Here is a 27,385-nt window from a genome sequence, read left to right as displayed (position 1 = left end):
GAATAGTCCTGAAGGTTGTTAAGTTTTCTATGGAGTTTTTTTTTTTTTTTTCGTGTTTATTTGCTGATTGATTTCTACAGCACAAATCGACCAGGCAACTAAAACCCTGCTGAAAACCTGCCTACTTTTCTTGTCAGTGGTGTCCATTGGTACCATACACCTCACTTTGCAGGTGGTAACAGTCTGTCAGGAGTCTCAGCCGTGTCCCTTTGGGGTCAGGCAGTAACACACAGTGGGTTTTTAGAGCTTTCTCACTGAAAACAACTGCCTCCTGAAAATGACACTGATAAGTGTGCTGACAGTGAACCAAGTAAAGTTACAGATCGTAAACAAGAAACACGTCTGTGGAGCTGAGGGCATTTTCTGCAGGTATATCACCACGGGCACCTTCTTTCATATTTGTTATAGACCTTTGATATATTGTTGAAAACATGAATTTGAACAACTTTAAATAAAAGTTAAACAGATAACCGGAATGAAATCTGATATTGCACTGCTGCTAATAATGAATATTCTGCGAATATTTAACCAATTACACATTTCCTCCTCTTTGTTGAAATTTAAATTGAATTTTTATGTCAGAAATCAGGTGACAGCTTCTGGATTTGTACAGTAAAACACAATAGTCAACCTCATCTCATGTAAATGAGGTCTTCTGAGTCCCCACACAGCCCCCCGTGACAATACTCGCAATCTCATTCACTTCATCACTTGCCCTTCTATTGATATTGGTGTTCCATATTCAGCGTTTTATTACTTATCACCATGCAGTTATTCATATCAGCCCTTGTGAGCTGATCAAGGAGCAGAGTTTTTCTTGCAGCGAGGCTTCTCTACTTTGTTGTTTTATATGGCGCACACCTATGAAAAGGGCCTGAGGGAGACAGACAATGCTGTCTGCTTTACCTCATCTCACTGCCTGACACTGAGGTATCAGGCACCAGCAGGGGAGAGAGAATATTTTATCTGACATTGTCACTCTCTGTAGAAACCTCGGGAGGCCGCGGCTGCTGTGACACACTCGGTGGTCAGCAGCACTGCATACAATTATGACAGCTCCTGCTAGACTCGTCAAAGCCATAAGTCATTGGTGTTATAGTGAAACACAACCACCATAATAGTAGTTTGGGCTTTGTCATCTGTAATGTTCTGAAAACTATTCAAGTTTTAACTATAATAAAGACACGACAACTGTCCTTTTTAATAAAGCTTATAACTAGGGCAAGTTCAAATGACTTGAACTCCCCCCCTCCTCATTCTTCCTTGGCTTCCAGGCATTGGCTACTACTCTGTGTTGCAATACAATTTCCTTAATGTTTACATTTTATCAGTATTTATATTTTTAACTAAGTCCCTTTTCTGTTCACTGTCTTTTTATTCTGACAATAATGTTTTAATGAGGTTGCTCTTTGTGTTTGTTTGCACCTTGTCATTTTAATATTCCCCATATTTTATTGTCATTTTGTTTGTAGTGTATTGGGAACATGTTCTATGATGACTTTACACTATAAATGAATAACAATTGATTTAATATTGAATAGATTTTGTACAAGTCCCCTTCCTCTTGGCAATATTAATGAAATTATTTTTTTCCCCTCAGGTTATTACCACTCCCGTGGACTTGTTGGAGTACGTGGAACAAAGCATTACATGAAATCCGATAGAATGCATTTACCACATCCAATCTCCTGATGAAGTTGGCCTTAAAATACCCAGATTGATTTGGATTAAATAACAAGAGAGGGGAAACATGGGGGCATCACTGTTTTACTTCATTGCCATTTTAGTGGCTGTCCACGTGATCCACTGCCAAACATTTTGCAACAGACAGGCTTCAATTGAATGGCACCTTAAAAAACACACAATACAAGTCAATTGGACTCTCGTAGGAAACCTCTGCCAGAGTGTCTCCAAATGTTGGGATTCTCAGGAGGGAGACGAGTCGAATGAGCAGCCTTTCAACTTCCCACAGATATGCCCACTTCAGCTGCAACTTGGAGACAAACTGCTGATGTCTGCTGATGAAACACTCAGGTCATATGGCATCACACTCCTCAATGTGTCTAAAGACAACTTTGAAAGCTGTTCCACAAATGGGCAGACAGAAGATCAGTTCCTTTTCCCCCACAATATAAATGGAAGCGAGCAAGTTGAGGCCAAGTGGCTCAGCCCAGGTCATCATTACTTCATTGCACTGCATGAAGGAGATGCACAGCTGTGCGGGCTCGGTTTGAGGCTCAATGTGTCTGTGAAAACGCAACTTTGTCAGGGCTCTCCTCTCCTTCGACTCTGTTCGGGGAATGGTGTTTGTCAGACGGGTGTATGGGAAGGTGCATACCACTGTCAGTGCCACCACCACTACTCTGGAAGGTTTTGTGAGAAGTTTGATGCTTGTTTGGATAACCCTTGTGAAAACAAAGGAGTCTGTTTGAGCAATGGAACCACAGATCCAAACTACAGAACATACAAATGTCTATGTCCTCCACATTTTACAGGTAAGAGCAAATGTCATTGATCCCATTTGTTGAGTCCTTATTACTCATTTGATTTAGAGATAAATGAAAAAAAAAATACATCTAAAAAATATTGCTTCACCACATTGAATTCACTACTAATCAGATAAGTTGAGTTGTGTCTGCTTGAGAGAATTGTTTGAGAAATGCACTGGAAAAAATATGAAAAACATTAAAAGTAATGCAAGCTGCCTTCTCATTTGTACATTTATTGGACACGTGAAGTTAATGTTATTCACTGTAGACCCTAACTCTCACGTAATGCAAACAGAATTAATATTAAAACTGCTTGCATCAAGATGATTTATTTCATAATCTCTTTGCTGCCAACATTTCTGGAGCAGCATGAACAACAGTAATGATTCAGTTTAGAAACAAATATTCTAATAAAAAGCACTAGAGCCTAATGCATGCAAACAAACTTCACTCTATCTCTGTGTTTCTGTACAAGACTCAACTAGTGTGCTGTTTGTTTTAGGAGTTAACTGCTCTGAAGTCATTGGGAAGGCAAACTGTGACAGCATTTGTGAAAATGGGACATGCGTTCAAATGTTGCCTTCCTCCTTCAAATGCATCTGTGATACTGGATTCTCTGGTAAGAACTTTTTTTTTATGTTACTGGTATGGTACAGATCAGAGGTCTTCAACTCGTACCTCGCCAACTACCAGTAGGCCGCAGCAAAAACTCACACCAAGTTAAAAAGATACGGATGCTCATAAATAAATACAATAAATACAATATTTTCGGCTGGACCGCAACAACAGGCCAGAGATTTAAAGCGAGTGTCTGTCACTCAAAGTTACACTGCAGTTCTGAATGCTGTTGTGATACAAAATGTGTGTCGAGTATCAATTTGTAATTGTTTCCCCAAAAGAAGCTTATTCAGCTGGTTTGGGTGGAGGTCAGCTATGTGAATAAATGTTACTAAAAATGAGCAGCCTTCAGACACTTTCATTTATTCAAAGTAGCTTTTAAAGGTAAAACAAAAAAAAGGATAAAGACCCCTGGTATACAGCAACAGTTTTAAAAGAGACAATGAAAACCTACTCTTTGAACTTTATGACACAGTTGTGATCCCTAGCAGGAGAGTCATACACTTTTCCACAGTGGTATAAACCAAAGATGGTGAAAAAACTGCTGCTTCATAGTTCCATATGCTCAACCATGTCATTTGCCTGAGAGGGCTGACTATCTTTGGAAAGGTCACAGCTGAAAACTACAAAAGCCATACATCTTTAAAAGATCAGCATTTCCTTATGGGCTATAAACCAGACCCCACTTGATGTTATATTTGTCACCATAATATATGAAGCGACCACTTCAAATGAAACACCTCATGTTACAACCAGAGACGTGCTGCTGTAAAAAGGGCCAAGGCTTAGCTGCTCGCTAACTGAGCATGTCAGAGTTAATAAAGGTTTACAGCAATCAGTTAAAATGTAATTTATACTGTATTGTTTCTGCTGAGCATCACAACTTTGAGAGAAAAAAAGTTTAAATGTGGAAAGCAAGTAAGGCATGGCTAAAACATACCACATTTTTATGTTTCATTAGAAATATAGCATTGTTGAATATCAACAAAACTCACCTAAGACCATGTTCAACATTTAATTTCTATTCTTTCTTATTTCTGCTCAATTCTGTATAACTCAATGGGGTTAATGCTTTTGTTTTGGAAGGTCCCTATAGCTTACACGAGGTGCAATTGAAAAGATTTCTGTTCCTGTCGCGTGGGACGCAGTGCAGCACAGTAGTGCACATGGAGCAGGAGGTATATTCTTTGTATATCAGTATTCCAGGTTACGTTGCTTGATCAACATCAGTAGCTGAGTTACATACGTCTTTGTGACCACTGGCACATGCGCATTTGCAATTTCACTGTGGACCACTGCGGACATACTACTGGTCACAAAAATGCATGTAACTCAGGTGCTTATGTTGATCTAGTGACATAACTTGCAGCACTTACTCACAAAGGTTATAGCATTCCCCTGTTCCATGCTCATCATTGTGCTGCTCACCATTTATGCACAACAGGAGCTTTTTGATCCTTGTAATACCCACTTTAGTCAAGTCAATGGTAAAGTATACCAATACCCTTCACTGTGAATCACAGACAGTTGTAATGTAGTTGTCTTTGCCAGCCAGACTGTGTTAGTGACACTGATTTAGAGACATTTCTGAATGATCCTGTGTGAGCACTCTTGATCTGATGAACATGTATTGAGAGATCATTATTTAGTCTCATCTGCTATTGTAACCGACAGTTAGGTTAATGAATATTACGCGCAAATGGGTTACCAGACCTGGATACTCCTCAGGCTGCCCTGGATATCACTGTCTGCTGTAAAAACAAGCCTGCTATGAACTTTCTGGAGTAAAATCTCCAGGTGGCTCTCCACATTGATTCATTGTTTTGTTTGCAGCACAATTTGTCCTGGCAGCATTCTTGAAGTGTCATAGCTTTGCCTTTTCAGTCCAGCCCATGCTTTCAGCTTATTATTTTGGAGATGTGTTTTCAAGGTTACTTCCAGTACTGTCTGGGATCCTTTTTTCTTTTTTTTATAAGGGCAGATTAAGGCCATACAATGAAAGAAGAAAAATAGCTTGTGTGAATGAGTATGGGGAGTAAAGAGTAGTATTAGATCATTCAAAAAAAAAAAAAAAAACTCTGAACATTTAAAAAAAGATTACAAGATAATTCTAAAATTCAATGAGAGGGAACATGATAACTTTGCCTTTATCTTCTATTATGTAGTGAGTACCAAATGAATATTGCATTAAAGGCTGGATGTTTTGAATCAGATTAAGGACGTGTATTATATCTAACAAAGAGTGTAGCTTTATTGTATCTAGACAGCATTGAACCTGACCTCTTGTCAAACTCTTAAACTTTAACATTATTTTTCTCTCTTTTAGTGATTTAATTCTCTGAAATTTTGAAGAGTTTCCTGGGACATTCAGATGTGGCCTTAAAACATTTGTCAAAGATTTGTGTTTGCTGAATTTTTGGTTAAACACTATTTAAAAAAAAAAAAAAAAAAAAAAAAATCAAAGCCTTTTTAAGCTCAGTTGTCAGTGTTGACCATATAAAGAAAACCAAACCAGTAACCGGACTGTTGGTAAGACCAAGCAAAACAGTTGGCATTCTAAAAATATTTGTGCTTTTCTGATTTTAAATGTATATTTCATATGATTCACATCAGAGATGAATGGATGAGTTACCCTCCCTCTGCCTTTGCTGTTTTTTTGTGTTTTTTTTTTTAATCTAATTTGCTTTAATTGCTGCCGCTCTCGCAAGTAAGCAGACTCCGCCGGGTGCCTCCGCATCGTCATGGTGTCCTGCTGTCCCATCAGCTTCTTGGGAGTTCTGTGGTGCTTGTGCTTCCTCTACCTCCCTGCTGCAGTTGCCTCATTAATCAACTGGAAGTTAGTGGCTGCTCCAGTGCTGGCTGCCCTCACAGGCCAAAGTCTATGCGCACAGAATAATGAGCCAAACTCATGGGACGTTTCAAATGAGATTTTCTTTTGATTTGACTCTCCTCTGCTTCCTCCAGGGTATTTGTTGCAAAGTATTACCATCGTTATAGGGCTATTTCATTTTGGTATAAGGTGCTAATTGTTTTTACAATCTAGTCGATAGTAATATCAAATTTGAGAAGTTGGACTGTGAGCAGTCATTACCCTTGTGAAACAATTTAATCAGATATTGACATAATGTTGTTTCTTTATGCCTATTAGATGGCTCAGTTCATAATCACAGCAATAATAATGATGTTTGAGATGACAGCACAAATGGAAATGATCATAAAAAAAGAAATATCACTGATGCTGTGAACCAAAATTATTAGGAAATTCTCTCTTGAGTGCAGAGAATGCCATAAATAAATGTGACAAACGGAAATTATCGGAAAAATATAGCAGTTTGCATGAGTTCAGATTTTAGTGGACCAGTTCTGAAAACTCCTTTTCTGTTGTAAAACTAGCTAAGGCAAATGCAAACCCTGAAGTTGTACATAGTAAGATTGATGCCCACAGAGGAGGCTATGAGGAGCCTCTGGGACATGAGCACTTGTATCAGCAGGGGGATTAAAGAAAATATGCAAAGAAAAAGTCACTGGAAAGATAAATGTGTAGGCACCTTGTGAAGAACACAAAAATGAAAACCCTCACCAGGGAATAACGTAAAAAAAAAAAAAAAAAAAAAAAAATTCACCTTGGACCTGCAGTGAATTCAGTCTAATTTTATCCTTTGCACACAATGTCAGTACAGCATTTCCCTGAATCTGGTTAAGCTGCTGGTAGTGAAAGTATTAATACAAATAAACAAAAGACTACTAGCTCCAGCTTTGATCAAAATTACTCTTATTCTCAAAAAGTGCTTACGGTATGAAACAAGCTGTAGCACTCGCTAGTTCATAGTTCATTGGAAATCAGTAGAAATCCTTTATCCATCTTTGCAATGACTTTGCTTTTATTACTGCACTTGGCACAGAGAATTTAACTTATTTAATTTTTATTTGGCGTACAAACACAATCAAATTATTACACTTATCAAGCAATTAGGTTATTATATCATTCAACAGCTAAGATACAATTTTGACAGCAGTGCCACTATGTACAGTTAGTCTTACCTATAATTTAATTGTAAGAATATTTGTTAAAGTATGCAGTATTATTACATGTCAATCCCCATTTCCTCTGTGGATTATAAATCACGTCAGTCATGTCACTCAGGCATAATTTTGCTTTTAAGCAATTTCATACTTGTTACTTTACATGTGCCTGAGGTTTCGGAGTAAGTAGAACATGTAAATGTGTGCTGGGCAAAAAAGACCAGTAGGCAAGCTTTTACACATTATAGTTTGTAGACATAAATTCAATTTCTACAGTCTGAAAAGTGCAGTAATGTTTTGTTGTCGGTTTTGCAGGCCCACCTTGTGAGAAGAGGAAAGTCCCCTGTGACCCAAATCCTTGCAGAAATGGTGGTGCATGTAAAGAGAGCCCTAAAGGATTTGTTTGTGATTGTCCAGAAGGGTTTGGGGGCCGCTACTGCGACTCTCGAATTGACTTCGATTGCTTGTCATATGCATGTCGGGAGGAACAAATCTGCACAGCAGGGGAACATGTGAGAACTTCATTTCCCCTATTTGTTTTATCTCAGTGGGACATAAACAAGAGATGACACATGAAAATTAATAGTGTGTTGAAACAAGATCAAATGGCTTCATTCTGAAGGCTCCGACACCAATTAATATTTCCTGCTGAAGATGAGCTAAGGGAAAGAGTGCCTGCTTCCTTTAGCATTTTGATTGAATGACCCAGCGCATATTTAAGTGCCAGTTCGAAATGGCTCTCATCAAAACCTTTTCGTAATTGGATGCCTGCTGCAATTTTCACCTTCCACTGCAAATGATATTGTGGTCATACATTTTGCAGAGGTAGTGGTGTTTCTAATGCTCGAGAGGATACTCTAGGGAAAATACAATTGTGGTCTAATTGTCTTTCTCCATGACCTTTGTTTTGCTCATTGCAGTTTGCCAAGTGCCCTACACATTTTCACAACCCACCTAAGAACACCAGAGTAGAGCAGGCTAAAAGGGAGATTTATCAAAAATAATGCCTGTTATTGCTGCTGCTTGACATATATATTTTTCCAGAGGCTTAATCTGTTTAGCTTTGAATTAAAATAACATTAACATCATTAGCCTCACATAATATCTAAAACCTGCATATAAAACCTATTATTTATTAGCCTTCTGAGATTTTCGGTAAATTCTAACTCAAAGAAAATCTGAGATAGGTAACAGACAATGTGAGTCAATCAAGGCACAATTTTATCACTTTGGTGAATCCGTCTCTCTTTGATAGAGTTCCTACAGTTAGTGAGCCGTTGCATCTTTTGTGTAATCTAACCCTGATTTCCCCACTGACGGATGACCTGGTTTGTTTTGCCTTTTGTACGCAGGCCTCTGAGTGCGTCTGTGCAGATGGTAATGTGGTCCCAGCATGCAGGATGCAGCAGAACCTGTGCAGCCCGTCCCCATGTCTGAACAATGCCACCTGTGTGTCCAGGGGAAATGATTACATCTGCAGGTGAAACACAGAGAGAGAGCGCTAATAGAGGCCTGTCTCATTGTCCCCTTTCTAGATGATTGGAGTGTCTTGTGAATATGTCTCCCCCTGAGAGCGAATAAAAATGGGTCTTTTAATCTTTTTCCATCTTTTGATGTGATTAGGATTTACATTTCCCTTAAAAGTCTCATGGTTATCCAGTGATATTCTATATTTGTTTTATTGTCAACATTAATGGAATTCTATTAAACATGTTAATCTGTTGTTTTGATTCAGTCTGACATACATTGTCTAATATTGACATACACTTCAAATGTGTATTAATCTGGTTGAAAATATTCCCAAACAAATGCACTATTTGCTGCTGTTTGAGTGACTATGCTAAAATTGCAGCGCAATTACTTTGCCTTTGTTGAAAATGAAACCATCTGCTGTTTTACATTTTAAACACTTTTACAGATTCATGTCTTCAGCAGAAACAAGTGAGTCTGCAGCTGAGTGTTTCAGGCAGAGTAAAGAAGTTGGAAAGTATTGCGATGGATTGTTAGCTTCGATCTGTTCATGGGATTTGTTGACAGCACAAAATATTGAATAACACCAGCCTTTTTATTTAATTAAAATAAATACATTGGTCAAATTGTGTATAAAAAAAAGCTTTTCAACTAAACATTGTCAGCCGTCTTATTTTTACTGGCTCTGCTCTAAATCAGTAAAAGTAATAGAGAAGCAGACGTGCCTTTTCATCTTAAATCAGTTTTCGCCAAGATGCTTCTGAGAGGATGCAGGTTTCTACTAGATTACAGTCTGTCTTTGATGCCCACTAGATATTTATCATCACACTGAAACCTGCTTTTAATACAGAATAAAACTCATGCTAATGTTAATGCTGCAAGCCTTTCTACATGACCACATACTTATGTAAAACACCTTCCAAAAAAAACAAGAATTAAAAAAAAAAAATCATGAAATTACTATTGACATTTATATGAAAATGTTTACATTCTAGGTTATTAGGCTTTACTTTTCTGGGCTTACATTTAGCCTAAGTGCTTTCTGATAAAATTCTTAGGCAAACCAGACAATTTTTCAAAGGTATACATTTATTGCCTCAGTATATTATGTTTTATCAGCTTGGTGCGATGGCTTTTAAATTAATAATCGACATACAGTACTTGAATCATAAGTGATTCTTACCTCAAGTCTGGGCGGCCGTTTTGCTTATCTCATTTTAACATCTGAAATTTGTATTACATAGGGGTTGAACATATATTATATGCTAGCTATAAGGGAAGTTAATCAAGGGAAGTGTGTATTTGTAACCTTAAACAGTCCAGTTAGTGAAATAAGTGCTGTGATTTTTACTGTTACAGAAATGTATAATCTCTTGATTCATAATGGATCTTAATTTGTCCTGATATGCTACAGTAAGTCCCCCCATTTTACAATCAAGGTAAAAAAAAAAAACTGGACGAATAATGTGCCCACCCCATTTCATCCAGGCCCATGTCACAATCAGATCATGAGGAAAACTAAATTATAACCCCAGGTGTCTTGCAAAAGAAACAATACAGTGTGGCTTGTTAGTGCTTCAGGCTTCGGGTGAATTGATTTTGATGACACTGACCTCTTCTCAACAGATGTCTGAGTGGGTTTTCTGGGAAGAATTGTGAAGAAATAATTGACTACTGCAGGCTGCTCAATATCAACTGCCTAAATGAGGGATTGTGCTTGAGTGTAATCGGCGGATATCAGGTAAGTAATTCAATGTTTCAGTCATTATGAAATACTCTGAAGCCCACAAAATATGACTCATGCTTCACCTTAATGGGGGTTAGAGCATGAATACAGTGTCAACTCATTCATAAGCAGAGCTGTGATGCAAACAAAAAAATAGTCTTTTTTTTTAAACTGTAAGACTAAAATTATTTTCTTAAGATAAAAACAAGGAGAGTTGTCCATTCTTTATTGTTGCACTTCATTGTGTGTATTATGTATCTATAATATATTCACTTTATTCATTATGATTATAAGAATATAAGAACTTTTGTAAATCTGTCTATTGCATGATTTATGTGCATCTTTTATTTAAATTTGACATGTTTGAAATTTATTTAAATTTGAACATGTATTAGTTTGTAAAAACTATTTATGAATTAGATTATTTCACTGAGGAAATATGGGATTATCAGCTACTACATTACAAGTATTTGTCTTTGAATACATAAATGTAAACATTAGAGTGCAAATAAATAGATAAAGCTTTATCATTTGCAACTGCATGCTGCAGTAAAAAGTCTTTCCAACTTTGGTCTCGACAATTCTATGCATAAGAAAATCTGTCATTAATCGAAATGTAAAAAACAAAGAGAATAAGAGAAATGTCAGTGGTAGAATATGTCTACAGACAGCGGTAATCCAATTCGAACCCATTAATCACTGAGAGTATGTGGACGCTTTGTTCAGACAGACAGGTTCTGGTCTAATTTGCCTCTGTATTGCTCAGTCTTCTCAAATGTCTGCATTTTTTACAACACCTGAGACTGCTCCGTAATGCCCCTTAGCTCCTAATTATTCTCCATCAGTCTTATTCTATTAGACCACTGAAGATAGTTCTTAATCTAAAATCTACTTTTAGATGCTTTGCGTTGCTTTGCCTCAAACTGGGGTCAGACATAATCAAAAAAGCTCACTGCAAATGGACCTTTTCGTCATTTTCGACATTCTTGATTTGTTTATTTATATACTTGTTTTTTCTTTCAGTATAAATAGCTCTTACTTTGGGTTGCACTGATTTTATTCCCTCTGTCATGAAGCAGCTGTACTTGACAGTATAAACTCGAGATCACATTGGTAGATATACAAAGTAGTCTGTTTTGGGTCTGTGGTACAGCACCTTGGATTTCTAATGAAGAAATAACATGGGACCCAGCCATTCAGGTTTCAATTTATATTTAATTGTTTCTCATTTTTATTTATAATTTAATTAGTAATTTATAATTTAATTAGTAGTGATCTCGCTAAGTAAAAATTAACCTTTCTGGACATTAATGATACTATTAATTTATTTAGAAAATGTCTAAATGCTGTGACAAATACAAATTATATTCACCTCCATCGAACTGGTAGAAGTCTCAAAGATGAGAGTGTCTCACAGCAGATTAACCATCTGTCTGTGTGGGTTGATATCACTCAGAGCGTTTTTGTAATTTGAGTGAACTGACCATTTCATTCAAGGGCATTTTCATTCATCCTCCCCAAGGCTAAAAAAAAAAAAAAAAGCAATATTATTCCCACACTGTTCACCTTTTATGAAGCTGAACACAACCAACAGATTTTAAAAATGAAAGTCAGCTGCTTAACCCCAAGTCATTTTTACATACGTTGTTGCTTTAATATACACTGCTCTCTGTGATACACTTTTTTTGCTGTGGGCGACTGTACTGTCTAACTGATACCATTAATATTGTACTGTATTCCTGCAGTGTGTTTGTGCTCCTGGGTGGACCGGAGAGTTTTGTCAATATGTTGGTGATGCCTGCCTGATGAAACCAAACAGCTGTTTAAATGGAGCAACATGCATTACAACCAGTCAGCCTTCATCTCCCCCACAGATCAACTGCAAATGTCCCCTTGGCTTCATAGGTGAGATAACTTTGCTATATGATCTCTCCTGGCCCCCCTTTCAATCTGTCTGTCCAGCTGTCTGTTGGCAAACTATCTGGAGCGATTTGTACAACCTCTCGTGGAAAGGTTGGTTATGGGGCAAAGAATGACTGATTATTGTTTGTGGAAAGTCTGACGTGAAACTGGCACAGCTTGACAAGTTACATGCTGTTGACATTTGCAGACTTTTTTTTATACCGACATCATGTAAATGCAACTTGCACACAAAGCTGTGCAAAAGATTATAAGCAGATTGCACAAACAGTAGTTTTCTGAATATTTTTCTGTTTTAAAATGGTGACTCTGGAGTCTGCATGCAAGACAGTTGACAGTTCTTGTACTGAAAGCAATCCATAAATTATATATGTTTGTATTTTGCCTTTTGTTGGTGTTTTAAGGCAGACGGTATAAAAATGGCATAAAATCTATAAACAAGTTATGAGATACCATGTATTAATATGCATAATTTGTATCATGGTAGAATAAATGCAGTTAAACTGTGGTCACAGAAGATACTTGTATCTAACTGGCTGGTGGGTGGCCATGAAAATGTTATGTTCGCAAAGGAAAGGCATTCTTAGAAACAACTTATTGTGCATAGCTCACATAAAAGGCACGTATATGTAATTTGGTTGGGGAGTTCATGCAGCAGAACACAGTGGTGGATTATGAGGTGTGTCAGTAGACTCAGATCCTTTACCCAACCTTAAGCACATCAAATCTCTACCTAGACCTAAACACCAACAAACTTCATAAAAAATTGTCTTGGGGAAAAAAGCCACACGGGGAAGCCTCTGCTTTGCACTTATTGCCTTTGCATATTAGGTCTCAGAGAGTATCATTGGTTAGATAAAACAGATGCAAATCAACATGTGCAAAGTAGTTACGGAAGGTCCAAAACTTTTTGTTTTATGATATATTTTTTTACTTTTTTTCACAAGTCAAGAATTGTTCAGTACACATTCGTTGTCAAGTCCACATTTTAAATAGACCTTTTAAAAGCTACAAATTGAAATTGGTCCATTTCATTTCCTGTTTCAACTGTTTGCTAGTTTCCATGCAGCTTACATGAGGTAAACTTGGAAGTGTCTGTTCCCTTGTAACAAAGGAGTAACCCGTCTCATCTGAGAGTCGGGTTCACATCTGAGTTCAGTCAAAGACCTCTAATACTGTACATTGATTGCTCGTGGGTCAGCAGGGCAGCATAATAACCATCAGGTTTAGGTTCAAACTGCCACGCTTGCAAGTGTCTGCTTTGATTAATGTCTCAAAAGACAGAATCACAGCCGGCTCAAGGGATGCTGTTCTTTAACTGACCTCTGACCACTCCAAGAAGGTGGACAAGAAAAAACTCCCTACCATGATTGATACGTTTTTTTCATTAGTTGTAGTCACAGTCAATTAATTGGTTGTTGATTCATTGTATTTACTGTACCTGATGTAGCCTAGAGGGTAAACACTTTCAGTTTGCCTAAACCCAAACGGTGAAGTACAAAAAATACTTCTTAGGACACAAGTGAATGTCTTTAAAGGCCAGAAATCTGTAAAAGCCAACCAGAGATTTCAAGCAAAGGCCAGTTCTCTTTATGAAATGACTTTTGATTTTTAACCTTGAAGCTTATTTAACAGTAGCCTCACCTGCGTGACACTTCTAAGGCCTGCTGCTGATTGCATTTAATCCAAGCAGTCTGGCAAACTGCTTCCTAATTAGCTGCCAGATCAGAACATTGCCGAAAACTGGTTGATGACAGTGACAGCTATAAACAACAAAAAGAACAGATACAACACTGGTTGTTACAGAGTATGAAATTTAAGGAAATAAGGAGGAACCATATTTATTTGCCATACTTAAAAGAGATTAAACAGATTTACAGCAACAGACAAAATTAGGTGTGATTTTGATTTGAGCATCATTACTGTAGGAGCTCCACGGCTTTAGTAATGGCAGAGTAAACTTTTTCATTATAAGAACAGTGTGTTGCTTGTCTGAACGGTTCAGTCTGCTCAAGAAGTGTGAAGACCCGGGGAGAATCTTGTTTCATCTCTCTTATTCTATTTTCCATTATATTATGCTGTAAATCATAAGCAAATATTTAGGATCATACAATATGCACACATCTAGATTGTTCTGTGCTATGATAAATATCAAAATGCTATGAGGCAGGTTGATATCCTCGCTGAATGTTGTCTATAATGTCTTAAACATGTGAGGGCACTGCACAGCATTGTTTTTCTGTTACTTTATTGCTCAAACAGCCACTGAATGTGATTAATGTTTGTTCTATCCAGTGCACTCAGGTTTGGCACTATAGCGCATTTCACAATCTAGCTTTAAGTCCTGACACACTCAACTGTCACTCAGATAAGGCCTTACATGGCACTACATGAACAAGATTTTTTTTCCTGTGTTCAAAGCCTAAATCTGATGCCACTTCAGTAATGGAAAATTGTCTCTTAGACCATGGCACTTTTTAGTGACTGATAGAATTCATCATTTTCTGGCATCTTGGGATTTTTGCTTTGGAATTTCAAGCCATGCAGCATAGAAAGGCCAATTTAATTTCAAGCTTTGCCCAGAAACCCCACTGTACTCTGTCATAGATCATAACTCGGGATACATTACTCAAGCCCCAGCATTCGGGTTTCATTTTGGAAGGCTTTATTTTTCACAGAACAACAACTGCTGGCATGAATTTTGCTGGTCTCATCTCTACACTCACTCTTGTTCTTTTTTTAATTGTGTGCATAATAACACTGGAAGTCTTGGTGATTAAACAGACAGTGAAATGCTTTCTGAAGTAAAAGTTTGGATTCTACTAAAGATTCAGGAGTTTGCTGAAAAAACTAAATGTGAAACCATCTGTAATTGTTTACATGAAATGTGTAACATCCTTGCACTGGTAGCGTTATCTCACAAATAATTCCTGTAAGTAATATGTTTTATGTGCATGCTTTAATGCATATTGACCTATTTCTAAAAATCATTTTTCTAGACTTTTGACACATGCATTGCTCTACATTGCTAACATTTTGATATATAAATCACAATACTTGATGTATGTAATATTCTAAATGAACATATAAAAGCCACAATAGTCTATAATTGATTTTATTTAGCGGCACAGTGGTTAGCATTGTCGCCTCACAGCGAAAAGGTTCCAGGTTTGATTCCGGTCCTGGGCCTTTCGGTGCGGAGTTTGCATGTTCTCCATGTGCCTGCGTGGGTTCTCTCCGGGTACTACGGCTTCCTCCCACCATCAAAAGACATGCATCTCAGGTTAATTGGTGATTCTATAAATTGCCCTTAGGTGTGAAAGGTCTTTGTTTCGGTCTGTCTCTGTGTTGGCCCTGTGATAGACTGGCGACCTGTCCAGAGTGTACCGTGCCTTCGCCCAAAGCGAGGTAGGATAGGCTTCAGCCCCCCACACCCCCCCACCCCCACCCCCCACCCACCCCCGTGACCCTGTTCAGGATAAAGTGGGTCTAGATAATGGATGGATGATTTTATTCACAGCTATAAATGATTGGAGGCATTTCCAAGATTTTAGTGGGACAAATTTGTATAATTTCCTGCTGCACAGCATGGCATATTTTCTATATAATGACCTGTAGCAACTACCGTGCAGATGATATCAATCATAGTGTTTGTGCTGTAGCATGAGGTTGCTGCTGTCAAGAAGGGACTTTCACTACATGTCATTGCTGCTCCGTTATTGATGATAGGACATTTTAAATTAATAACCTGCACAGGAAGACTCCCACCCCCAGCCGCAACAGTGGAGCTAGCAGCTGCTGAGGCAGCTGAGTACCAAACAAATCTCTTATCAAGCAACCTGCATCCCCCACCTCATCTGCTCTCTTCCGTCGGACAGACCAAGTCATTAAGTGTCCATTTTCTTAACAAGAAATTTAGCCTGTCTGATCAATGGTATATTTTCCTTTAACATCTCTCTTTGCATATCCTTCGGCTCCCCCTTGAATCCCACAGCATCTTTATAGGAGAGTGTTTGCAGCCTAATTATTTTTACAGGAGAAGAGTGGTAAAACAGTTGCAGACATTCTCCTGCTGAAAGTATTCAGTGAAGGCTGATACCACTCTCATACCTCTACACAAAATGTTAAGGTAAAGCCAATAACCAGTTAATTTAGCTCAGCATAAACACAGCAACCAGGGAGAAACAGCTAGCCTGCCTCTGTCCACAGGTAAAAAAAAACTAAAATAATCTGCCCACCAGCATCTGTCTGGCACAGTCCTCCTGTAGCTTCATAGTCAACACAGAGTACTATCAGTCTTTACTTTTATTTCTCAACAGTAAAGTACATTTGGGTATTTCCCAAAAGCTGAACTATCGCTTTACTGAATGTGGTAAATAAATGATTCACTTTTCTACTGATTCTGGGAAAGGGGCATTTAGAAGAATGCAAAGCACAGATGACGTGATATGTTAGGGCGCGTAAAGAGCTCTGATACAGTGTGAATGCTGTTAACCGCTTAATTTTTTGTACCTCTATTCTCAGGAATAAAGTGTGAGACTGAGATCAACGAGTGTGACTCCAGCCCCTGTCAGCACAATGGCACATGCTCTGATTTGGTAGGAGACTACGACTGCCAGTGTCCTACAGGTATGCGGAGCTATGTCCAAAGCTAGAGCTTCATAATAGCATTTAAGTGATATTTGTGTTCGCTGTGGTAGCAGAGAATAGTGCAGACCTTTTATACTGTCTGCAGGGAATGTGGCCTAAGATCCTCAGCCAGAGCCCCTCTGGCCATCTCAGTATATACTGAAAACCAAAGGTGATTAGCTTTTGCCAGCAGGGTTCCTGCACTGTAACACATCCTGCCCGAGGACGTTAGGCAAGAGTCAGCATGATTTAATTCATCACGAATCATATTTCTTAGTTATGTTTACTGAAAATATTTTTTTTACTCCTGGGCTATTTTTACTTTTAATAAATCAGTTTGAAAGGATGTTTTTACTGTTTTTCAACTGTTTTAATTAAGCACTCAAATGCATTTCATTATGAGACCATAAGTTATAAAAAAAAAAAAAAAAGCCATTATAAAAAGCCTACTTTACAGCATGCCACTGATCACATGCTCCACTCTGCATTATAGAGGCAACAAGGCACCGCCAGCGACTTATTCACAGTATCTGTTTACAGTCTCGATCTGTGATTGACAGCTGAGAAAAATCACCTATCTCTTTGCCAGAGCTCAATAATGCAACCAAATTGTGAAAATATTATATTATGAAATTCCCATTAACATCATTTTCCTGTAATTGCTTATTGTGCCTCACCGGCTGAGTCTGAATTCACGTTCACTGAACGTAAACTGATGGACGACTCGCGGGAGCTCTCTGTTGTTGGCATGGCACAGCTTGTTGTCTGGCAATTGCTCATGCCCACTTTACTGGAACATTTTACTGCACGTACAGACCAAAGACAGCGGGAAGAGCATCTTTGTGTCCAGGTGATGTTTCTCCTTCCCAAGAATTTGCGACTGTTATTTTTAGCTGTTGTTCTCAGCTAATGTTTTAGTCTCTTTGGGGAAATGTAACATTGATTGTAATGAAACTCTGTTTGTTCACTCGTGTTCAATTAAACATTAAAGCACAATACCAGTGTTAATGACACACGGGTCACAGAGCCTGTTCGCCTCATCAGTTGCTGCAGCAAGACACATTTGAGTCACAATTTAAGGTGACATTCAGAGGTGGCATTGTTTTTTCATCAACCTGTGTCAGCCCTTGAAGTGTCTGAGGTACAACTCTCTATAGTTTAAAAGACTGAATGATAGCTTGAAGTATTATTCATCCATGCATTTCCAACACTGCTTAGGGTTGAAGGGAGCGGAAGACACCTCACTTTACCTCAGTTCAGTTCAATTTACTTTAATGACTACAGGCAAGCAGATGAGATTTGGTTTAGGTACAGTTCTGTCATAATCATACCCACATAGCCAGAACACAATATAATGTATATTAATTACTCTACAGTCTGCACACATCATAACAGTTACATAAACTGGTATTGGGTGGGTGGGGCACATCCTTGATGGGTTGCCAGTCAATCTCAGAGCTGACACACAGACAGAAAAACAAAGTCATACCTACAGGGAATTTAGACTTTCCAGTTCACTTAACTGGCATGTCTTTGAATTTTCACATAGGGTACTGGAGGAAACATTTGCTGACACAAAATAACTTGCAGACTCCTTTAAAGGCCAGCAGGTTTGAAGCAAAGACCTTCTTACTTATTGTTAACAAAAACTAATTGTGGAAAAATGTCCCACAAATAGGTTTCTCTTTATATTTTCTGTCCTGGTGAGCTTAACGATGATCCGTATGTTCATTCTCTGGTCAGCAACTAGAAAAGCCATGGGCAAATGTCAGTGTTCAGCCACTGTGTGTGTGACTGTGTTTACCTTTTTTTCATGCTCATTTTCAAACACACCAGATTTGACACGGCTGTCCCCTTGTACTTTTTGCGTGAGCATCTCCGTGGAAATCTGGCTTTGATATTTGAAGGATGAGGGGGTGGGCTGATGGTCATTGTGGTTATTGAGTGGGAACCTCCCATCACAGATGTCAAGTTGAATTAGACCCATGACACCCCAGAGGGCTCAACAGTTATCGTGTATCACCCCCGTTACACCTGCTCAGAGCACCAGTCAGGACTGTACCCATCCACACTGACCTGTTTGTATATGTAGGAACATATATGATAACCATATTTTCTGATCTCACTATTAATATCAACAGTAAGCCAAAATTGCTCATTGTGGACGTTAGCTAAAAAGCTCTTTAGTGTGTGAGAAGATTATGCAGCTACTAGAGAGTGTTGTTTGACTGCTAAATTAACACTGATATCTCCTTTTTTAAACATGAGATAGATACCGATACTTTGCACACAAACTGCCGTCTTTTTCTGTTCAGCCAGAGCCATCAGTTGCTTCTTTCAGCTGCCTCTGAAGCTGCCTTTTCAGCCTGCCGTAATCCCTGATCATGAATCCCTAACTCCCTCAGTAAACTGGTGCTAGATGTGGCCACAGATCCATGGTAACAAAATTCCACAGGGCGTACCCTGGCTTTCCAGCGCTGCTACTAAATCTCATCTGTTATCTCAGTAAACCTAAGCCTCTTCCGCTCATATGCCTCATCTGCTGCGTGTTCTTATGATGAAATGAGTTCTGCCATGTAAGAAAATAGTCCACTGAGTGCCGGACCACAGTGCTAAGTAAAGTCTTAAGACATGGCTGGAATTATAATGCACTAGGACTGTTTTCTTTTTCTAAATACGTCCTGCCTCTGAATATATTATATTGTAGCAACTCAATAATATGTCAGTAATACAACAGTAAAATTACAATTACAGTATAATGCCAAACTAATGTGTTCACTCAGCTTACATTTAGAGTTAATTTATGTTAGTTTATGAGGTAAAAAAAAAATGTCCCCTTGTGGGATTAATAAAGTATCTATCTATCTATCTATCTATCTATCTATCTATCTATCTATCTATCTATCTATCTATCTATCTATCTATCTATCTATCTATCTATCTATCTACCTATCTATCTATGTCAAATGTATCATCTCTGAGAACAAAACTTAAGATATTATTTCTAATAACTAATTATATTTTAAGATCTTTTAGGAACAAGGCAAAGTGTCTACTGTGATACTAACCAATTCATTTTTGTCAACCTAACATGTGATAATGGTTATAAATGATTAGTACAATTAAAAGAGCAAGAAGAACAGTGTGATGAAAAGGTAGGAAAAAAAACCCACACTGCTAGTTTTTTTTCTATTCAAGCTTAATTTAAAAGTTAAATTGTGGCTCAAGTTAAGTACAAATTCAAGGCGCCACTGAGGCTCATTGACTATGCCTCAAAATGGGGCCAATCCTCATGTCGACCTTCAACTGGGCCAGATTTTGGCCTTGTTTCTTAAAGATATTGAAGAGCAGGCCTGGTACAGTGACATAAATTACAGATGGGTTAGTGGCACTGATTTCAGATGTGCTTTCTGCAGGTCAAGTATTGCATCAGTCGGATTACATCTATTAAATCTTTTCTTGCAGGCTTTCAGGGAAAGAATTGTGAAGTTGACATAGATGCTTGTGCTCTACCCAACAATACATGTCCGCTAAAGACGCAGTGTTTGGATCTCCCTGACGGCCTTAAATACACATGCCGTGTACCCTGCCCTCAAAACCTTCAAGTGGGTAAAAATATCTTGATGTACTTATTTGTCCTCATCTGCTGCTCTGTATCTGCATGTTAGCTATTCTTCTTAAGTCATATAGATGTTTAACAGACTCCCAAGCCTCTGTTTGTTTCTTGAAGAAAGTTCAGCAGCGGCAAATCATTAGAATAAAAAAACATGGTGATCTATATATGCAATTTTCTCACCCATTTCTCACTTCTGTCATGTCAGAACTTGGGTAGAAACAACCAGAATATATTTATATATATGTATATATATATATATATATATATATATATATATACACAGCACTGTTATGGGTTAAAGCATGTTGTCTAACTTTCCGATGTTATATCAGAAAGTTACACTAAGAAGAGATCTGCCAAAATGTCCCTACAAACTGAAGCATAACATTGAGAAATGAAGTGAGAAGCTATCAAATATTAATTCAGCATCTTATTCATAAAATGTGGGATAATCCTTTGTTATACACGGGGATAAAAATAAGCATAAATCCCACAGGAAGATTGACAGCAAATGCGATAATCCATAAACACAGCAATCAGCTGGTGTTGAAGCTGAACAGTATGCTCGTAAAATCGGGAAGAAACTTGTTTTAAAGTCTTTACTAATGAGGGAACTCATTTTCAAATGTTTTAAACATAAAACAAATGAAAACACAAATCAGATTCTGACCTTTGACTTGTCTCTGATACATACACAACACCTGGTTATTTGTATACACAATATACAGCATATTTAAAGCATTGAAGTACATTTCCATGTATTTCTTTTTATTGTGAATGTGGCTGTACATCCTTTATATATTTAAACAGACATGATGGTAGAAGACAAATTTAGGAATTGTGGGATTGTTTGTCAGGATTTTTGCATTTGGCGTGTGCAATGGGAGCACATTTTTAGTACTGAAAAAGCCTGTGCCACCTGACACGGATGAGCGCTCGTGAAGGTTTGCCATGTCTTTATTTTTGAATGTACTGGTTTCTTTATGTAGAAATGAATGGACCCATTGCATTTCAAAAAACAAAAGCAACCGAATCTAAACAGAGGAGCTACATCAGATGACAGATGGAGATGATCACTGACTGTGGAGCAAGGCTTGTGTTGGCCTCCGTACAGAAATGCCATGATGTCTACATTCCAACCGTCCCACCAGCCAGCTCTTCCTTTCCCCCTTTTGTTTCCCCTTCTACTATATATACACATGCACCAGCTTGCAGGCGGATCTTTTTTGTGACAAAGAGCTCTTGGGAGGTTTAGCCCTCAATGACCATTGATCCTGTCTTGTAAGACATGATGTAGATGCTACATGGAATACTGAGTGAACCCAGTATAAAGCACGAATCAGTATTCATGAGTGTGTCATGTGGCTGTAATGAAGCTCATTTTTAGACAGCCAGGAGCAAAAAATGATGATGGCTTACATTGTAGATTAATGGATGTATTTTTGACCAAAATGATCTCAGTCCAATCTGAGATATTACCATACAAAATGAAGCCGTTTCTTTTTTGCACATGAGCCAGCATCTCTGATTTCCTGACGTGCATCAAACAAATGTATCTTCTTATCAACAGCCATGTGCCAACGGAGGACGCTGTGTGTTCAGTAATGCCAGTAGCTACACGTGCATCTGTGCACCTGGTTGGTCTGGTCAGAACTGCCGTATAAATGTCAACGATTGTATTCAACATTGGTGTCAAAATGGAGCCACTTGTGTGGATGAGCTTGATGGTTACAGGTGAGTGTTCAAATCTTGATTGTCTTCAGGCCATTCTGGCACCAGAATGTCAATGATTGCAAAAGCCGTGACCTTTACTGCTCTCTTCCCCCAGGACTGAAAGAATTCTTCTGACTCTATACAGTGTTAAGAAATTCTCTTTAATCTGTTTGCTAGCTGCCTTTGTCCCAGAGGATACACGGGCGTCTACTGTGAAGAGGACATTGATTACTGTGTTGGCCATCGCTGCTCCGAACGTGGTGTTTGCCTGGACCAACAGTATAACTTCACCTGCAGCTGCACGCCTGGATTTGAAGGGCCGCTCTGTGAGGTGGAAACAAATGAGTGCAACAGCTTCCCCTGCTCAAGTGGTGCCACCTGTGTGGACCTAATCAGTGATTATCGGTGCCACTGTCCCCCCGGGTTTGAGGGTATGAGACCATCTGATGCGAATGCAAGCCTATTTGCAGCCATTTGTCCTGCCAGCCACAGGGATATCAGGATTTAAAGTAGGTTTTAGAGTTTAAATGTTAAGGTGGTGAAACTAAAATATGCAGCATTCAAAGAGAACCGTCATCATAATTTGTGATCAGTGCAGTTTTCAAATTGAAATTTCATAAATATCAATGATCAGGCCACATATGCAGGATGACTTACATATGATGGAGGTATATGATCAGTCTAAATTACTAAACACACATACTGACATATATGATGAGTGGGGATAAGTAACATTCTCTGATAGTGTTGGGAAAGTGATAGTTTTGTATAAATCAGTACTGAATATATGATAACTACAATTATAGTGACAGACAAATCAAATCTTTGATACATTTTATTGCAACGATATACTGTATAACAGGGGTCTCCAACCTTTTTTCCTCTGAGAGGTACATTGACAAATTGAAAGTCTTAGAGAGCTACTCATGTTTAGTAACATTTATTTATGTAGCTGAGCTCCACTCAAACCAACTGGATAAGCTTCTTTTATGTTAACAATAACAAATCGATACTCAACACACACATTTTGTATCACAACAGCTGAAATTCAACAGCATGTGCCTGATTTTTTTCTGTATGCATCTCTGTTCTGTTTATACAATTACACAGATGTTTCCTTAATGCATACTGTCGTGCACACAACTCTTGTGTGGGCAAACTGGATTGTAAAGGGTCAAATAAAGTGCTCTAATCTAATTTAACCAGGAAAATCCAGTGTTTCATCTTTGTTTGGGACCTCCTTCCACGAGCTACTGGTAGCGAGCGAGTTACAGGTTGGAGGACCCCTGCTATATAATAATCATTGTCCCCAAATTACATGCAAATACAGAGTTCAAATTGGATAATTTTGTATATTTACAATAGTTTGGCTAATACTTACACATTACCATTAACCAGTTATATTGCATAATCAATCTGAGCCCTGAGTGATGTGAATGATTAAAATGGACAATGGCAAGGTGTGTGTACACCGGTGATATTCAGTACTGGTTCAGTATCATAGCAGTGTGTAGGATAAAATTTGTCCTGTAGATTATATTTAGGTTGGCGGTACAGTCAGCCGCTACCTTAATCACGTGAGTACCTTCCAGTGCATGATTAACAGAGTGCTCGGTATGAGGTCATGATGGTGAAAGTACAATTACCTTTGGTGTAGACAGCAGTACAGATAGAAGAGTAATGCCGGAGGATGTCAGGCTGTTAGTTCTCTGAGCTCTCTGACACATAGAGAACTAAGAGGTCGAAAATATTGCCAGAGGCCAAACCTAGTGGAGCTTTAAATTTGTCAGTAAAATCTTCAATAAATTCCATATATAACTCTTGCCCCGAGGATACTAAAACTGAGTTTGCACCATTTATACATACATACATACGTTATCATATAATCATTCAATCATATTATGAGCAAAAAGAGTCAGAAGTAATCAGCTGCCTCATTAAATGAAATAATGTATTTAATTAACCAGGTGCTGGTTTATTGAAGACATGATTTGAAAACAATAAACAGAAATTTGTGCTGTGTATGTTTTGAACGTTGTGGTAATAAATATTATTGACATATTGGAGCTTCACCACAAAAGATAAAGATAAGTCCAACAGTGAAGCAAAATCATTAATAGAAATATGTTTTACACTACATTTCCTGCAACATTAATAGAGTTAATTTTTTCTCCTCCTTCATCCTGCAGGAAGAACCTGCTCTGAGAATGTAAATGATTGTTGGTCGCAGCCTTGTCTAAATGGAGGCTCGTGTATGGATCTGATAAATGACTACATTTGTCACTGTCGTCTTGGTAAGTACCATCTACTTGTGTATTATTGAGCATGTTTACAAAAATATCATGCTATTAATTTTCTGTATACGGTACCTTGGGAATACATGAAAAGTTTATTTCTCATACAATTACAAACAACTTGTTTGTTTTCTGTGAGGATTTTTCACATTTTTTTTTAAGCTGCTCTTCCAAAGATAGCAAAGAAAGGACTTATAATTCACAATAGTCTTGAAAGTTTGAAGGCAGGCTCTTAAAGTGGCTCTGCATGAAGCAAATAGAAGTAATAAATCTGTGTTAAGGATTAGGGGCATAAAAAAAAGAAAAAAGTTTTGTTTTTCACAACTTATTTTCTTTTAGAATCAAGGTTAAAATCATTGTCGTTAGACCCTTTAAAGAAAAACACAGTTGTTGTTTTTTTACCTTGTTAAGCACTGATGCATGCAAACATGACTTCCCTGCTTTAATTCAACTTAAATTTAGCTGACAGCTTGTCATTTAATCAAGTGACAGCTTGTTATACAAATTCATACATATTTGACATTTATTCAGAGCACATGTTCCAGAAAGAATCCATAATCAGTCCATTATAGAGCAAGGTGTTGTACTGCTTTGTGTTTGGTTGATTTTTACTATGCCCTCTGGTAATAAAATACTTAATCACTACTTGATTGCACAAGTCAGAATGCAGCAGCCAGCCCACTTGGCATTACAAGTCCAATGTCACATTCAATTGTAAACAGACGCAATCCAAAGAACAGGATTTACAGACAAATATTTGAGAAATAAAACCCACAAAACATAGGTGTTGACAGGATGTGGAAATATACTCACTGGCTTTGGGCAGTTGTTCAGTTTCAGGAAATTATTTTCTTACATATTCCACAAAGGCAGAAGAACGGCACAGAACCGTTACTCTTTTGGAAGTCTATTTTGTTCTTAAGTATCAAGTGATTAGATTTCAGCGGTCAAAGGTCAAGGTCACTTTGACTTCATGTTGGCCTATACTTGTAAATGTGATATCTCAGGAACACCCTGATGGATTATCTTCAAATTTGGCAACAACTTTTGTTTGTAGTAAAGGATGAACTAATGGGATTTTGGTGGCCAAAGGTCAACAGGTCACTTTTACCTCAAATAACACTTTTGTGGCTGTAACTCAATAATTCACAAGATAATTATGACAATTTCCCACATATATTTCATATGATAAAAAAAATTGCTGACATTTTAAATTCAAAAGGTCAAAGGTCAACTTCACTGTGACATCATAATGCTCTGCAAAAACCCTTTTCTGTCCCCTATTTAACACCATCATCAGGAACAGAAGGGGAGATTGTGACTATATTTAACATTTAGTCGGATACTGAATTGGTGATACTAATCTTTGGTGTCCACCTTGGAACTGTTCGGTTGAAGATGTGTGGGAAGCATCCATGTCTTAGAAATTGTCGCATCTTTGCAGCAACATCTATATTTAAAGCATTTTCTACCGTCAATCAGCTTTATTGACAAATATGTCAGCAGTACATACATTACATGAGTCTGGACTGATATGGATTTAAACAACTTGACAGACTGTCCGAGGCATACCACCAGGAGGAGGTAATTCTTGTTTTTTTCCTCCTTTAATTCGAAGTGCCTTTCCTTTAGCCAAATATGCCTCTAATTCACTGGACAGCAAATCAGCACAAATATAACTTGAAACATGCCCAGTGTCTGTTATATGGTGGGTTTTTATGACATCACGGACACAGCAAATGCATCTCTAAGTAATCTGCTCAAATCAGATTTGGGCAAAAACAGAGCACCAATGTGTGAGTAAAGCTTCCATTACTGTTTTCATTTCCGCAGCAGATTTATAGACAGGTGGTTTTGATCATTTTATCCTTCCAGGAATTCAATTAGATAAATGGTCCATCACGTTTATGTGCTTCTTTCTACAGAAAGCTCACACAAAGAAATGGTAAAAAATACACATTTTCTTAACCTATGCTCAGACCCTCTTCTGCCACCATACTGTACCATACAGTACATTATGTTCCTGTTTTTCAGTTTTACTTGCGTTGTTGTTTAAAACTATTCCAGAAATACACTAGAAATACACAAGCAATTGGGGATTATTCAGCAAAGTTTGCCCACCGCTCTACCTTTTTTATTTTAGTCACAGAAAGAAACAAATATTTATTCTGCATTAAGATCTGCATAAAAACGCAGATGTGCTAGTTAGCTGATGGCAGCCATAGTTCCCAAGTCCTGTTATGACTGTGTCAGACTCCTGATTTATAATGTTTCCTTTGTGTCACTTATCGTGACTATAAAATGTATCTTAATGATCTAAGCAGAGGGTTCAAAAGGCATGATGCAATTGCATTTAGGGTGTACAAATCCACTTTTGCTAGTTGAACAGGAGATAATGTGAAAGCAAATTGAAGTGCATGGTTCAAAGAGCTTGTACTTGGTCACTCAGTTAGTAATGGGTGTCTTAAGTGTAACATGAACTAGGCTAATCCGAGTAGCATCTAACATTTACTTCAAAAGCCTGGTGTGCTTGCACCTTGGCAGATTGCTGTTATAACGGCGGATTTGCCAAGTAGTAGGAAAAAGGTATCTTTAATGCTCTTAAAATAACAGTAAAATAATGTGCCATTGATTAAAACCAGGTTTTTGATGGTCAGTCGCGCAATCGCTTTCCGCTGCCTCAAGATGGCGATTCGGCAACAATGCGCTAGACCACACCTCATTTTAAGATCAACACTCGGATAGACACAAGTACACTGCATCTGGAAAGTATTCACAGCGCTTCACTTTTTCCACATTTTGTTATGTTACAGCCTTATTCCAAAATGGATTAAATTTATTTTTTTTCTCAAAATTCTACACACAATACCCCATAATGATAACGTGA

At 38.0% G+C, this 27,385-nt stretch overlaps 1 protein-coding gene across 1 annotated transcript in view; it reads left to right on the top strand.

Moving 5' to 3' along the window:
* The first annotated feature begins 1,750 nt into the window (after nucleotides 1–1,750).
* Nucleotides 1,751–27,385, top strand: part of eys (eyes shut homolog) — a 137,719-nt gene continuing 112,084 nt past the window's right edge. Inside the window, exons 1-11 of the mRNA XM_069144847.1 lie at nucleotides 1,751–2,495; nucleotides 2,992–3,108; nucleotides 7,446–7,531; nucleotides 8,483–8,610; nucleotides 10,227–10,341; nucleotides 12,072–12,231; nucleotides 16,771–16,875; nucleotides 20,341–20,480; nucleotides 22,062–22,225; nucleotides 22,382–22,635; nucleotides 24,394–24,498. Coding sequence (XP_069000948.1) covers nucleotides 1,751–2,495; nucleotides 2,992–3,108; nucleotides 7,446–7,531; nucleotides 8,483–8,610; nucleotides 10,227–10,341; nucleotides 12,072–12,231; nucleotides 16,771–16,875; nucleotides 20,341–20,480; nucleotides 22,062–22,225; nucleotides 22,382–22,635; nucleotides 24,394–24,498 — 2,119 coding nt within the window. The remainder of the gene's footprint in view (nucleotides 2,496–2,991; nucleotides 3,109–7,445; nucleotides 7,532–8,482; nucleotides 8,611–10,226; nucleotides 10,342–12,071; nucleotides 12,232–16,770; nucleotides 16,876–20,340; nucleotides 20,481–22,061; nucleotides 22,226–22,381; nucleotides 22,636–24,393; nucleotides 24,499–27,385) is intronic.

This window comes from Embiotoca jacksoni, unplaced genomic scaffold (genome assembly GCF_022577435.1).
Source record: "Embiotoca jacksoni isolate LCO1_2020_lvr unplaced genomic scaffold, fEmbJac1.0.p SCAF_12, whole genome shotgun sequence".
Lineage (NCBI taxonomy): Eukaryota > Metazoa > Chordata > Actinopteri > Embiotocidae > Embiotoca > Embiotoca jacksoni.
This window is presented reverse-complemented; position numbering and strand designations above follow the sequence as displayed.